The following is a 16,609-nucleotide window of genomic DNA, read 5'->3' as shown; positions in this document are numbered from 1 at the left end:
TATACATACTTAGAGAGAGAAGAAACAGCAAGTTTGAGAAAACTATCTTTGTAATGAAAAGCCCATTTCATTCAAACTGGAGAATTTCAATGTGAGAGAAACTGACCTCAGGAGACAGTACAGAATAAGCCTGTGGCGGTTTTTCCAGTGAGACCGGTAGGCAAAACTGCCCAGTCTTTAATCGTCCATTCTGAAGCATCGGTATCCACTTTTAAATAAAAAGGAAACAATATTAATTTAAATATGTTTGTTATAAAAGTAATTACTTGGAAAATCTGTTTTAAGAACTTGGTATGAGCCAAATTCGTTTCACATCACTAAACACCAAGGGGATTTAATTATCAGGTAATAATAATAGGTTTTCATAATTCCTCTAAAGAAGTTTCCCCAACAATATTTAAGGAGGATCCCCAAAACATTACCAACTAACTATGCAATACTTAAATCTATAGCAGGTCCTCATTATCCAAGGGAAAGTTGGTAATAGAAAGTAGAAAAGGCCACAAACTGAATCAATTTTAAACTGGGGTAATAGTGTCAATGTAAATAGGGAAAGAAAGATTTGATTAGATAAGAATGTTGGAAACAAAACTAAGAAGTATGACATAAACTTATTTTCTTACATTTAGCAAAAATTCATGTCATAAGCTGAAGACAAAAGATATGTATCAAATGTTAGCTTTTCTCTTTTAGGTGAAGGCATGCCTTTCTGACAAAATTGTGGTAGCACACTGATGTATTCATCTTAGGTTTACTTTTGTAATTCAATAGTAATGATTTTCAAAAAATTCTCAGGCGTTTTAATTGCTTTAATTAATACAATTAAAAAGGGTTTTAATTACCAAGGGTCTCTTTTAATCATTTTACGTTCAAACCATTTTCTTCCAAAGAACCCTTAAAACTGTTACACTTACACAGTACTGTTGGGTAAATATACAATAATCAGGACCAACACCTATGTGTTTACACATGTTAGTTAGTTAATTAATGACACTGGTTAACTATATTGAGAATTTTCTTGTTATGATGACCCTTCCTAATGAACATGGGGAATCAGATAAGGAATACTCAAATAATAATGAACACCAATTATCTTAAATATTGTTAATTATATTTAAGATCAAAGGACTAAATATTTAACAAAATATACTTACCGTGTATCCAACAGGAGTTTCAAGAGGAGTATTTTGTTTTTGTTGACAACTAACATGATAAAAAGTAAAAAGCAAGTGATGATGGTCAGTTAAAGTAGCAGGGAGTTTAACCTTGATTTCTTCATGAAAATCAGGAGACCTTCATACAAAAACAAAACAAAACATCAATAGTCAGTAATGTGTTCAAAATAAACAATTATTGCATTTGTATGTTTGAGTAATTTTAAAATTAATTTCAGGATTCATGCTTAATTTTTCTTCTAGTCCAAAATATTTTTATTTCCAAGCTCTTAAGTAACTAACCCCTACTTCCAGATGAGGGAGCTGCCACTGTTTCTGAAATTTCTCATCCCATTTTTATTAATGGGTTGAGTAATCCTACTATTTGAAAATTCATTAATAATCACCACCTTGATGCTGAAATCTTCATTAGATTGGAAACTGTATAAGAGAAGAGACTAGGGCAAGGCTTTCTATATTTATAAACCAATTTGGATACATATTACATAGAAAAAAAATAATGAGCTTTTATAAGTGTATATCTTATAACCATACCATAGAAAAACATTTTTCTGTTATAGGAGTACAGCTTCATAGTAAGACTAAATTGTATTATCCTTTTGTTAAAAAAAAAAAGAAAGAAAGAAAGAAAAAAGGAATTTTTAGACAACTTGGTATCAAGATGGGCTCTCTATGCAATGTCTTATATCTATCATTCCATTGCTAAAGAAATAAATGTTACCTAAACATGGACAGTTGTGTATTGACTGACAGCTTTACAAAAATAAAAGGACAAGGAAAAGAGAAAAAAGAAAAGAAAAAATCAGGGAATCCCCACAAATTGCAATGTTCCCCACCGTTTAGAAGGGCTCCCAGCTACTAAGGAATACAACAAATATCATATTTGATCAAACCAATGGCACTTGCATCTCAATATTCATTGAGAGTGGGCCCTAAGAGCATTTTTATAAGATAGCATGGCTGCTATTTATGATATAGACCTAAAAGGGATAGAACCTTAGCATCCCCATCTTCCATATTCAGTTAGTATCTCTCTGTTGTATTCAATGAAAATACATCCAAACCATATAGTTCCAACTACCTTTAAAGTGAAGCCCATCCCACCAGTTAGGGATTTTTCTCTGATGCTAAATATGTCAAATATTCTTCCATCTCAAATAAGCCTCAAAAATGCTAACAGGTGTAGATCTGATCACAGAAAAATTAAGTGGCATAAGGCTTTTAATACCCGTAAGAAAGGTAGCTAATGCTAGACACCTGAGAATTTGATGACTTTGGTGAATAAAAGATGCTATAGATCTTATTACTGATCTCACTAATCACCACTGAATTACGAGAAAGTTGAATTTACTAGTAATGTTAGACTGTATCATTTTAATTCTACTAATGCTAAGAGCAACAAAATAAAGACCTAGCCACAAACTGAGATACTTTTAGAAAATACAACCTTCTTTATAAATATCTTTTCTGGCTTCTAGTGCTTTAGTTCATTTCTTTCCTGAAATCATATTATGTAAAGGCTCTTATGGAAAATTAAACATCTACGAGTTATTCATCAACAAGTATTTTTAATTACCCACCATTAGGCTAAGCACTGTGTTACTTTTGTGGTGGTTTTAAAGATGAACATAAGAAAAATAACCCTCAAAAATATATAATTCAGTAGAAATATAAGTAAGACACACATATATCAATAGCTATGCTATAAAGCAGGGGGTGGCAAACTATGGCCACAGGCCAAATCCAGTCCACTACTTCATTTGTATAGCCTACAAACTAAAAATGATTTTTATATTTTTAAGTGCTTAAAAAAATTCAAAAGAATATTTCACTTGAGATATTAAATGAAATTCAAATTTCAAGGTCCATAAATAAAATTTTATTGGAAGACAGCCATGCCCATTTATTTGCAATTTACTGTACATGGCTACTTTTGCACTACAACAGCAAGGTTGAGTAGTTGCAAGAGACCAGATGGCACACAAGGCCTAAAATATATACTATTTGGCCCTTTTTAGAAAAGTCTGCCAACCCCTAGTGTACAGCATATAAGGTTAAGTGCTTCAAGAACAGAGCTGAATTGATTACTTCAAGTTTTAGATCAGGGAACTGTCATTTAGGAAGAGATATATGATATGGACCTTAAAGTATGAGTAGGAGTTCAATTAGAGGGAACCAGTATTACAACAGAAAAAAGATCCAAGAAAGGCCCAGAAACAGGACAGCACAAGATATGCTTGGTAATGAGGCAGGAATACAATCATCAAGATGTAAAAGATGATTGTATATTAGACAAAATAAGAAGGAAGGCAAGAATGTCTTACATTTTGAGTCAGAGCAACTCGAAAAATCGTAGTACGATTAATAAAAATAAAGAGTCAGACAGCGATTGGCTTAGGAAGAGAGTCAACAACAAATACATGGAAATTGAGAAGGCAGCAGGCACTCGAATGAATACGCCTAAAAGGCCACTGAAAATACACATCTGTATCTCAGAAAGAAGGTTATGAGAGAAAATAAACAGTGCGAACAATCCACATAAATGTAAAAGTAGTAGTATTTTCATTGAATGTAACTCTGGAAATACATATAAGATTATTTAGGGAGAGGATATTATAGAAAAAGAAGGATAAAGGCAAAACTTTCGTATTTTGTGTGGAAGGCCTATGTTTTAAAGAAAAAGAAAAATTAGAATAATTACTATTAAAAAAAAGTGTTCAAAGGGATAAAAGGAAACCAAGAGAGGGTCATAAAATAAACGTGAGAAAGAAAAGTTTTAAGGAGGGTAAGGAAAAACCATGCTACACAACAGCACTGAAGAAAGACTTTTTTTTAAGTATAGAAAACAAATTTTGTGGCAATAAGAGATGGAGCCAATGAAACAGAAGACTGATGATGCAAGAAAAGGAATAACTGATGGAGTCACATTCTGAAGAGCCTGGATAAGATCGTTTTGAGAGGAGAGATGAAAAGATCCACACTGAGGAAGGTGTGCGCCATTACCACCTTTGAAACAGAGGAAAGGCAGATCTGCATGGAGACAATTTGAGGTGAAGAGCACAGAAGTTGATAGATCTCAAGTTAGATGGTCTCAATCAACTTCATAAAGTAGGAACACTAGAGTTAAAGCAAACAGAAAAGAAGTAGGAGCTAGAGAAAGGGGAAGAAAAGCTTAAAATAGCTACTGCCAAATGGGAGAGAAGGTAAAAAAGTGACGACAAAAAAATTTACCAAAGAACAGAGGGGCCGAAAGAAGATAAAATGCGATAAAATAAATTACTGTAGCCCCATCATATGATAAAATAACATCAATTTGTGGCAGCCCTGATTGGCACAATTTTGTGTTTTTTCTCCAATAGCATTCGATAATCAAAACAAAAGAAGGGGGAGAGGGAGGTGAAGGAGGGGGATGGGGAGGGAGGGCAGGAGGAAGAGGAGGAGGGGAAAAAAAGCAGAAGTTAAAGGTTATCCAGAGTTAACAATCAATTCCCAAAGAAGTAAAAGGGAAAGTCACTGAGTCGAAGATTTATGGGATTTTGCACCAATTTAACTGACTAATGAGTGCAAGCTTAGTAAAGAGTTAAGTAAAACTACAAAGTGTCAGGTGAAAATAACAGGGAAAGACCAAAGGACCAGAGGCCATAATGATAATCAATAACAATATAATAAAAATGAAAGGATCAGAGAATTTGACAGAAAAGATGTTTTGTGCATAAAGTCTTATATTTGAGATGTCTACGGAGAGAATGTGCATCTACAGGTTGAAAATTATAACTTAGATGTCAGCTGTCTTGAATTTGCACATCCAGTGCAGCAAAGCATTTGGTAAACACACTAACGTGAGTGCTAACAATGCCACTGAGAAGTGAGAAACTTTGAAAGAAATATTTGAATTCAGTACCTGTTATGATATACTACGGCTGTATAGGCTTCCTTTGAAAATTCTGAACAGCTAGATTTACCAAAGATTACCTGTAACAAATAACAGCATGTTGAAACTTTGTTGTAATAAATGCTGGATGTTTCAAATCTATGTAAGAATTTGTCTGATTTAATAACTGAGAACAATGGGCAAAATAAGCCCAATGAAGAACAATGTGCCTATACGTTCAATTGCTTAACTGTAAATTTCTTTTCAACTATAGACCCATCTGACATTCAAACATTCAAAAAGTTTCTATCCATTATATTTATATCTATTGGGCAATAAGGTACATTTCTTTCCTTTTTCTTAAAGAAGGTAAAGAATTCATTTTAAAATCTAGATGTAGCACATCATTTGGAATTTACATAAGAAATATGATCCTAGAATGGTGGCATATATCTACTATATAAATTGGTGGATTCTCCACTAAAACAACAGTCATTCTGAACGTCAAATATAAATTATTTATAAATGATATTAAAATACCCTAATTTAGGTCAAGCTATGTACCCTTTAACTTCCAGTACTCCCTGCAAGCTACTCTACAATGGAAGAGGAGCTCCATTCTTATATTCTTACTTATGTGTTTTTTTTCAAATCCACCACATTAAAAAAAAATACACTACTACTACAATACTTTGGAGAAGGTTTAGAGGTAAAATAATTCAGTCTTGTATATCTGCCTCTCGAATTCTACCAAGCAATACTATGGTTAATTAGGGCAGCAGATTACATAAATGGCTTAATGATGTCAAGGTCATAGCTATGATTACTATGTGACAGGCTTACAATGTTATCTAGTCATAGATTAAACTTCTAAGTCTGGCCAGTCATCTCTACACATGCATGAATAGGTATGTGGACATGTCATCACACTTCTATCACACAACTGGTAAAACAACTCAAAGTTTACTCCTTATACAAAGGGGTTAAGTTGCACCATCCTTAAATAAAAAGAACGTAACAGATATCTGTGTTTCTTTTTGCAACATTTCAAGCAGGTCCTTTTATTTTAAGGGTATGCAAAAGTATAATAATTATGACTCTCCTGTATATGTCTAATTTCATCAATTTCTAAGACTACCTTACTATGTTTTTATAAAAATGCTGTTCCAGTGCCAAAATTATGAAGTTTATGATTTTATCATATCAACATTGTACGATCAAAAAATTATCTTAAGATTCATTTGGACAGTCTTCATTTTTAAAAAAAATAAGCAAATATAATGTGTCTGTGTTTATACACTATTTCAAACCAGGCACTCACATAAACATAAAAGCATTATATTTTCATATCACTAATAATACACAAGAGAAAGGAATGCAGTACCTTTTTTTCCCTCTGAGAAGCTATTGTTTTTCAAAAAGTAATTTATTTTCATAACATGCAATGATATAAAGTGAAAAGTGTTCCTTTGACCATTTAACATGTATTTTTAATCATTCATCAACATAGACTGAGCATCAATTATGCCAAGCACTATGATAGGCAAGATACAGATATGAGTAAGACATGGTCCTTGCCCTCAAGGAGCTCACAGTCTAGTGGTTGAGATAAAGAAACAAGCATATAACCATAAAATGAAACAGCCTATAAAAAAAGTGAGAAGACACTAAGGTAGCACCAAATGAAGGAGTGGTATAACTGCCGATATGGCTGGACGCAGCTGGGGCTCTGTAGAGGAGGCTATATGTATGCTAAGACAAGGAAGAGTTTGTTAGGCAAAAAATAAAAACAAATTATTTTACATATACTACATTTGTCATAAGCTCAAATTCATATGGCCATTCACATATAGGATAACAGAGCCATCTATTTTCACAATCCAGCATCTTTTCATTGACTATGATTAGTACATTCATTCCTTCGGCAAACATGAAGAGCTAGTAAAAAGCATGAAATGCTCATTCCAAACCTCAAAAATAAATTCTACATTTATTGAACAAATATTTATTCAGCATGTATTACATGCAAGGATCTGGAACAGCTGCCATAGAAGAATACAAAGATGAATAATTTGTGCTTGCTGCTATCAAGATCTATAAATGTTGATGAAACTGAGGCTACAGTGGAAAGGAAAATATATAGTTTTCTTAGCAAGTATTGTAGAAAATCAAAAGAACTTGATTCAAATGACTGCCATAGAAGGCTAAAATAAAACTCTGTAAACAGTGCACCTGTTCTTAGTGCATTTTCATTCCACTAGGGTTCTTTCAGAGGTTGAACATCTACAGTGATAGATGTGCTCCTACTCCGTAAATTGAAAATCTACTTTCATGGAACCTGAATTTACTAGTGTCCCACAAATCCTAAATGACAATGTGGGCAGTCAAGAACCTCCCCAATCTAGTCTCAATCTACTATTCCTGACTTATCTTGCATTGCTCTGGCTCACTGGCAACTCACCACTCTACCTCTGTTGAAGGACATTCTCCAACTTGAATTGCTCTCCTTTCCCCACAGTCTAGACAGATCCACTGCTATGAACATTTTAACCACCTTTGAGGCATTCTCTCCTTCCTCTGAACACCTATACCTTTGAAACCCTATACTACCAATCTTCTAATAATTAGCACATACCCTGGTTATCAATATTGGCTGCAAAATGTAATCCCTTGGGGAGATTTAAAAATACTGATATCTGCCTGGTATCCCACCCCAGAGATTATAATGTAATTGGAATGGGATTGTCTGGGCACTGGTATTTTTAAAAGCTCCCCAAGTGAGTGTAAAATGCAGCCAAAGTTAAGAACTACTGCCAGAGTTTCTCAACAAAGATGGTAAGAACCATGCAAATTAGAATCACCTGGGGGGCATTTTCAAACTATACCACAACCCCATAATACTACCCACCACTTTCCACCTCCCTTACCTGGCCTTTCATTCTAAAGGCGGGGAATCAGGATCACAGATGGAAGAGTAGAGAAGAGGTATCTGCTCTGTTAAGAGTACCCTAGGTAATTCTGATCTGGCCCTCTTCTGAAGTTCATTATTTTAAAATTTTATGTATTCTGAATATCCTCTAGATTATGTCTTATTCATCTTTGTATCACTGGGAGTGCCTAGCATATACCAAGTCCTCAATAAATAAGACTTCAAATAAACTCATTACTACCTGTACAGGAAGTAATGAAGTCAGAAATTTTGTTTGCAAGATCACATTCATTTCCAGTTCAGAGCTGCCAACCAAGTGATTACCTTCCCTGCCCCAAAAAAGGTCTATTTGAACCGTATATGAAGAATAGGAAATGTAAAGAACATTTCTTACCGGCATGGCATTGCTAGGATCCTCCCCATACATAAACTGGACTTTAACTGTTATATTTCTGGCAGAACCTTGACGGTTGGCAAAATTGAGACTCTGAGGGTATATGTAGAGAAGGTTTCTGTGAAGGCAATAGTATACATGATAGTGAATACATATCTAAAAACACTATGTATCACTACTACACACCACAAAAGAAACAGATGAACAAATATTGAATTATTAGCATTTGCTAGACATTATGCTATTTTCACATACAATGTTTGATTTGATCCTTAGAGCAGTCATTCAAACAGACAGCAATCAAATATACCCCCCTTTTGCAGATGAAGTGAGGCCCAGAAAAGTTAAGAGATTTTCACATACAATCAAATAAGTGGCAAAGCCGAAATGAGAATACAGTTCAGTCAGACTTAAAAATGCATGTTCTTTCCTCTAGAAGAGGCTACTGGGAAATAAACAAGTATGAACAGAAACATTATTAAGAAGTTAAAAGACAGTTCTAATATTATCTTAGTTTCTCCAAGCAGATATAAATAGGATGACATTTAGAAATCAGGCTTTTTGTATAAATGTGATCAAGGTTTTAAGAGGTATAATATTCTACACTATTATTCAAAAACACATATGATAACACGGTACGTATAACAGTATTAGGTAGTTACTATGAGAAAATCACATACTACTCTACAATTATTTGACTTCACGTCCAGTTGCATCTTACACAGCTTTAATAGTCCCTGCTGCCAACACAGAGATGAGAAATAATTCAAGGAAAGGCACCAAAAGAGAGGGCTTAAAAAAAAAAAAGAAAAAAAGATTGTGAGTTACTTTACCTGAAAACTAGTGTTTGCTCAGAGCTGATGAACAAGACTTCAAGCATAATAAAACCCTCCTCATCAACTGCTAGGACAATGAAAATAGGTCTAAATTTTCTAGAAGGTGGTAGAGCAATATAGGAATTTTAAATGAACATACCCTTTGACCCAACAAACCCACCTCTAGTCTAAGGAGAGAACTGCACATACGTACAAATGGGTGTGTTCAAAGAAATGCATGACATTTTTTATATTAGGAAATAATTATAAAGAAACATGTTCATCAGTACTGGACTAATTAATTAAATTAAGATATATTAAAAGAAGAATACATTTCAGAGTCCCAAAAAATGACAATATGCAGCAGTATTTATTAATGCAGAAAGAGATACCCAGCATGTTGGATGAAAAAAAGGTTGCAGGGCAGGATGTATAGTGGCATTAACCTACTTACGGAAAACTGTGAAGAAATAATGGCTGAAAACTTCTCTAATCTGAGGAAGGAAAGAGACATCCAGATCCAGGAAATTCAGAGAGTTCCAAATAAGATGAACTCAAAGAGACCCACACCAAGGCACATTATTATTAAAATGTCAAAAGTTAAAAACAAGAAGATAAAAAGAGGTAAAACATATCACACATCTAATGGCACGGAAATACCTATAAACAAGACCATTTCAAAACAATGCTGTGTTGTGAGAGAAGTATGCAGAAGCTATGGGAGGAACAGACAGGTACTTAGTTGATCATGGAGAAGTCTTTTCATCTACTCCCTTTGCAATATATTTGTTGAAGAATTACTGATATTTTTGTGTAGATTTTTCCAGAGGCTGGATTTTACTAACTGCACACTGTAGTGACATTTAACATGTTCCTCTGTGTTTTCTATGAATTGAGAGTTGAATCTAGAGCCTTGGTCAAATTTTGGTGGCAAGATCACTTCATAAATGGTACTGTGTCCTTCTATCAGGAGGAAAATGTTTGGTTGTTGTTTCATTTTTTGTGCAATTAGTAGACAATGATGACCAATGCCTAAATCCATTAACTCATTAAGGATTACCAAAAGGTGATATTCTATCATCGCTTCTTTATTTAACAGCTGGAATATCTCTATGAAGAGCACTTTTCCTTATCTATTTGCTTTGCCAGTGAGCCATTATATGAGAGGCAAGAATAAATGCTTGATTCTTTTCCATTAGCTGCCAGTTTTCAAAATAATCAGTTGGTACATTACATTCCTCTAAAAGGGATCAATTTTGTCTTTTTTTTACAGCATCACTTATAAACTCATGGACCAAACATATTAACGGGTTTCAATATTTTGCAGTTATTATCTTTATTGGTGTTCAAATTGTCCCATCTTTGGCAGGTGAAAAGGTCGATTCAAACTGGCTCATGATTCCTTTTGATTCAGTCATAATAGTCTTTAACGGCTTCTTACTATCTGTTACGAGAAGACCTTCCAGGCTCTTCTTGTACACTTTCTTCCCAAACCTGGAATCAGCCATTTCTCCAAGGAGTTGGGGTTTTTGAATGGGTAATGTTTTTCCAGGCCACTCATTGTGGGTTATTCATTGTTCCTAGGCCTTTTAAAGTTGAAAGAGTTAGGGGAAAATGCTTTTAACATGAAATATATCCTGAGTTCACAGTGATAATCCAAATTCAAATTCAAGAATACAAGGTTTTTATTTATTCTTTTCTATCTTGCACCTATATATCATTTTTCCTGTGCTGAGAACCATTCTCAAGGACATCAACTATGAGAGAACTAAAATATCACTTAATTACTCTCATTGTGTATTATTCCAGCAAAGGAGTCTTAAGGAACTTGAAGATTATGTGGTCATCCAGAAGAGGATGAGCCTACAAAGACTGATAAGGCACCCACAAAGAAACAGAAGGAAAACCATGGCAGTACAGTGGCAAGGAAGCCCAAGGAAGAAATTACAAGCAGAATTATGAGTTAAGTGTCAAATGCTATTCACAGACCAAATAAGGTAAGAAATGAAAAATGTCAACTGAATTTAGCAACTTCAAAGTCACTGGAAATCTCAGGCTGAAAACAGACAAAAGTAGGTTTAAAGAGTAAGTAGGAGGTAAGAAAATGAAATAAGTGAAATTCTGAAGAGTGTAGCTGAGAATGGGAGAAAGATAATGCAATAGTTGGAGACAGAACATAGGGATTTGGGAAGCTTTTTAAGATTGGAAAGGTTTAAGTTTGATTAAATCCTAATGAAAAGAATTTAGTTGAGACAGAGTTTGCATACACTAGAACAAGAATGTAATGATTCCTGAAATGGTGGGAGAGAACAGGATCCAAAGCACATGATAACAGATCGGCCTTTATTATGTTTATAATGCCTCATTGTGACATTTATTGAGTATGCAGTATACTAGATACTGAGAATATAGAGATAAAAGACAAAGTTCTTGACTTCATAGAACTCACAGTCTGGAGGGAGAATAAGACAGGCATACTTGCAGTATGATAAATGCTATGAACATAGAGTGTCACTGGGGCCCACAAGAGGACTTGAAACTAAAGAATCTGCCCATAAATTTCAGTGAGAAATTTTCAAGTACGATAGACATGCAAAACACACAGAAAAGCAAAACACATCATGCCTTCCCCCACCCCTCAATTTCTGCATTTGGATTACTACTGTTTTAGCTTTGTGGATATGGACATAACTGGCCCCTTCCCATCTTTCGAGTCTTAGAAAGCCTCACTTCACCTCCCCACATAACATCACTTTGTTATCCCATTCACAACTCTTAAATAATCTGCTTAAGATAATCCTAAATTATCTTGTTTGTTTGTACATTATTTCTTGTTTATGTATCTCCTTAAATAAAGCCCAAATTCCATGAGGGCAAGGACCTTACGAATCTAGTTAACTGCTATATTTCCAATGCCTAGAATAGTTCCTCATATGAATAAATGATTGATTGAATGAATGAATGAATAGTACAGAACTCACATAATATTTTAGTTACTGAACTCTTCTGGAGTTTGAATTTTCATATGAAATGCAAATTAACTGAACATTAAGCTATGCTTGATTTCTAATATAAGCAATACAATTTTAAATTCAACTTCTCTATGAAGGTGAAAGGCATGCATTTAGCCTAGACTCTTTTTCATTTGACTGCTAACTCCACTAATAAATTTCCACATAAACCCAGTAAGTCTTTACCGTGCATTTATAATACTCCTTCAGAGGAATTTTAAATCAGCAGAGAGAAGGTAGATCAATGAAAAGTGTTGAGTTGCTGAGATAGCTGACTGACCTTTTTTAAGGCTGAATTCATATTTCACCACTTCCTCAAAATAAATTCCAGATTAAATCAAAGTTTTAAATAATAAAAATAAAACCATACAAGTACTAGAAAACCTTTAAAGAGACCATATTTTATAGGTGACGAAGGCATTTCTGAGCATGAGCCACAAAAAATCATAAAAGACAAATTTTAAAGCCTCTACAGAGCAGGGGATACCATAAACACAAGTGGAAGACAAAGGACAAACTGGAAGAACACTGTTTGCTACACACATGACAAAGAGTTAGTATCCATCACACGTGAATAATTCCTAAAATTATTCAGAAAGAGACAAACAAAAAAGGGGTGGGGAGTTTGATGGCGGGAGGGAGACTCAGATAATTCTCAGGTAATTCACAAAGAGAGCAAGACAGACAGCAAAATAAACTAGATATATGTGCCTACTAGGTTTATCAATATTTTTTGTCTTTGTCAATTTAAAGCATTGGTAAAAATTCATGGGAAAAGAGGAACTCTCATATACTCTTGGTAGGGATATAAATTGGCACAATTCTTTTAAAGGATAATCTGACAAGAGAAATCTACTTTAAAAGTTAACATCTATGAACTTATCATATGAAAATATTTATACACAAATATAAACACCTTTTCTATGCATATTGTTTGTAATCAAAAAATTACAAGCAACTGAAATGATCATTGACAGGCAGATGATTAAATTAAGGTGCATCCATATAATAAAAGATTGTGTAGCCATTTAAAAGGATATGGTACAGACACTCATATGAAAGTAAACTTTAAAATGTTATGGTCTTGAATCAATTTATATATATAACACAAGCTATATATAACGCACTCCCATTTGTGTTAAAAAAAAAAATTATATTTAGGTAGTCATCCAAGGGAACTGGTACGATAGACCCCAAAATGTTAATAGGCAAGAGTCAGGATTTTTATTTTTTATAGGTTTTCAAATATCTGAGTTTCCACGATAAATACTTTCAACATAACAAATTAACATTTATTAATAGTGAACATGAGAAAAAAGCTAAGATAAACAAAATGATTCCTTCGAAAGTCACTCATCTTCTGGACCTCTGCTGTCCAATAATATGGTCTAGTGAGACTACAGAGTACTTGATGTGTACCTGTTCTAACTGAGATATCCTGAAAGTATAAAATACATACTAGATTTGGATTAAACAAAACATACTATTAAAATTAATTTCACTTGTTTCTTTTCAGTTTTTTACACATATAGCTCACACTATATTTCCATTGGACAGTGCTGTTCTGGACAAAGAGAGGAAAAGGGAGCTAACGTATTGATATTACTCTGGCATTATTCTTTAGTTACTATAAATATTTCTATTTATAAATATGGTTTTCTCAGTTACTTCTAGAATCTTTCTACCGAATATATTAATTCAAAAACAAATGACCACAGTTTAAAAGGAAGAAATTACTAGTGATACTATATTCAACAGACCCCAAATGCCTTGTGTTTTATTTGGAACTCAAATCTCCATAAGATTGCACAACCTGGGGGAGGATAAGGGACTTTGCTTTGCTTGGAATTTAAACAAAGCTCCCAAATGTCCTAAAATTCTATGCAGCTAAGAAATTTTGTATATTAGTTCTTTGAAACTAGGAATTCTTAAATTAGGTCTTAATTTTGCTTAGTTTCTTATTTTCTTTGGCATAAAAATTTTAAGTTTTTATAACATTACTGGTTACATCTTATCAGAGTTCTATTTAAACAGGCACAAGTTCAAGCAAAGATTAGATTCTGCCTTTAACAATGTGTACTCAGACAGGGGGCATTAAAAGGTAGATGTAAAAATCATTTACAAAATTACTACTTTCATTACATTTCCCATGTTGACACTCTTCCACAGCTTATAATTAGGCAAATTATTTATTTTAATTATATTAAATAACATGTCAAACTATGGTAAGAAAAAAAATTATCCAGATATTTCTACCCAGAGACAATATACTATAAACCAAGAATATGCAACCACTGCCTCTAATCTATCTTTTTGTGTTACATGTGAGGAAATAGATAAATTGTGCAAAAAGTGTCAATACTCCAGCAGAGTAACCAAATAGAAGGAAATTCCTTCACACAGCCTTTCTTTGGTATTAGTGTCCAGTTACTTTCATGCACTGGAAGGGACTACTTTTCAAATTCCTTTCTCTGAAAAGAACCTCCTATATCAAAAAGGTGTATCTATTATATGCAAATTTTGTGTTTGAAAAACTCCCATGTTAAGACTTTATCATTATCTTACTCATTCAATAAAAATGTATGGTTTCTCCAGCATGTTAGGCATTGTACTAAAGTGCTATACAGGATATAAATTTAAAACAGATATAGATCTTACCAATGAACAGCTTATAGTACAATAGAGACAAGAAGCTGGCCCATCTCCATTCCCCCTCAACTAGAAAATGGATGAAATATCAGGGTCAATAGTTTTAAGCCAGAAAAGTAGACAGTTTAGTTAGGAGAAGTTTCGAAATATGCCCTTCAGGACCAATGATCACAACACTAACATATCTCTTTTAAAAAGAGGGAGGAAATTCAAATTTCTTCATTAGTTCAACATACACTTCTATAATTCCATAACATGTACCAGTGGTAAATGTAAGATGAAAATGAAGAATAAGGAAAAATATTTTGTTTTTCTTCTTCATTAGTGGAAGTATTAGTATATTTTTATCTACTTGCATTCTATATTTCTCTTACAAACAGAAGTATTTATGTGGTTCTGTATTGGACACTTAGAAAAAGTATACACAGGCTAAACAAAAGACATAATTCCTTGTACTTATCAAGGTCCAAGAGACCAAACTCAGAAAACCCAGACTCTAGCAAAACTTCCCAATTTATGTCATCTTAACATAAGACTAGATAATATTTACCAATAAAATATTACAGCAATATTACATAAGTGCATTGCCTTTTTAATTACAAAAGAATACTAATACATAATACTGTGCAATGTTTACTAAACACTAGGTAGTGCTCTAAGTGCTTTAAAATATTTTTAGTCTTTATATAACTCTATAGAGTAGGTATTATCTTCACTTGATAGACAAGAAAACAGAGGTGAGAAAAGCTAAGTAATTTCACAGAGCTGAAGAACAGCACAGCCAGGATTCCAATTCATCCAGTCTCTCTCCAGAATCAAACTCTTAGCCACTGTGGTTTATGACATCTACTGCAACTGTTCTATCCAAAAGCCCTTAATCCTAAATCATCAAAAGAAAGGGTCTCTGTTTTACTCCAGGAAGAAGCATTTCTAAGAATAAATTTGGAAATGATAAATTTTGTAAAGTTTTGCTTGATAATTTACCATTTAAACTGAAATTCATTGTTAAAACTTTTCCCTTTGCAAAAGAGCTATTGCATTTATGAAAAATTTCATTTAGATAGGGCTAATCACACACACATACACACACACAAATTAAAAGGTAATTTCATGGACATAATAACTAACATTTTGAGTACTTCCTATTTGCCAGACACTGTTCTAAGTACTTTACACATATTACTTCTTTTGCTTCTCCTTAAGTATGTACTAAAAAAAAATACCCAACTTACAGAAGAGGAGACTGAGGTGTGGGAAGGTTAAGTAACTTATCTAAGGCAGGATAGCTAGATCTGGCTTCTGGACCAGACCATAATCTGATTCCAAAGACCACACTCTTAACAATTTTACTATATTAATTTGTCAAGATAAGGCATTTTAAAAGTATTTATTATTTTCTCAAAAATAGTTCTTAATATGAACACTCAAGAAAAATAATCACTTATAATTTAACTGAAACATTTAGTATTTTTCCTTTTAACACTAAGTTAGAAGCACAGGGGAACATTATTTTTAATCATACTATTAATTTTTTGGTTTTGTTAAATTTAGATCATGAATATTGTTATCAAGCACACAAACTTTAGAAAAACTTGTAATGGGCAAATAGTTTCTGACATTGTAAGTATTGGGTTGGCCAAAAAGTGCCTTTGGTTCATAAAAAAAATAAAAGACACATTCTTCATTTTCACCAAGAACTTTATTGAACAACGTATTCACTCTTTTGTTCCACTACCTTCTGCCATTTTTAGGTAACTTCATAATT

The 16,609-nt window shown here is 33.5% G+C and overlaps 1 protein-coding gene across 9 annotated transcripts in view; it reads right to left on the bottom strand.

Moving 5' to 3' along the window:
• Positions 1–16,609, bottom strand: part of DOCK7 (dedicator of cytokinesis 7) — a 210,406-nt gene that overhangs the window by 113,127 nt on the left and 80,670 nt on the right. For all 9 annotated transcript variants that reach the window (XM_029228228.1, XM_029228225.1, XM_029228226.1 and 6 more), the window contains exons 15-18: positions 8,370–8,487; positions 5,077–5,147; positions 1,155–1,293; positions 107–208 (exon numbers count right to left, since the gene is read on the bottom strand). In XM_029228228.1, the coding sequence (XP_029084061.1) occupies positions 107–208; positions 1,155–1,293; positions 5,077–5,147; positions 8,370–8,487 (430 nt within the window). The remainder of the gene's footprint in view (positions 1–106; positions 209–1,154; positions 1,294–5,076; positions 5,148–8,369; positions 8,488–16,609) is intronic.

The sequence above is a fragment of the Monodon monoceros genome, unplaced genomic scaffold (assembly GCF_005190385.1).
Source record: "Monodon monoceros isolate NGI ecotype Baffin Bay Population unplaced genomic scaffold, NGI_Narwhal_1 Super_Scaffold_18, whole genome shotgun sequence".
In the NCBI taxonomy this organism is placed as follows: domain Eukaryota; kingdom Metazoa; phylum Chordata; class Mammalia; order Artiodactyla; family Monodontidae; genus Monodon; species Monodon monoceros.
Note: the sequence above shows the minus strand (reverse complement) of the source record. Positions and strands in the feature narration are given on the sequence as shown.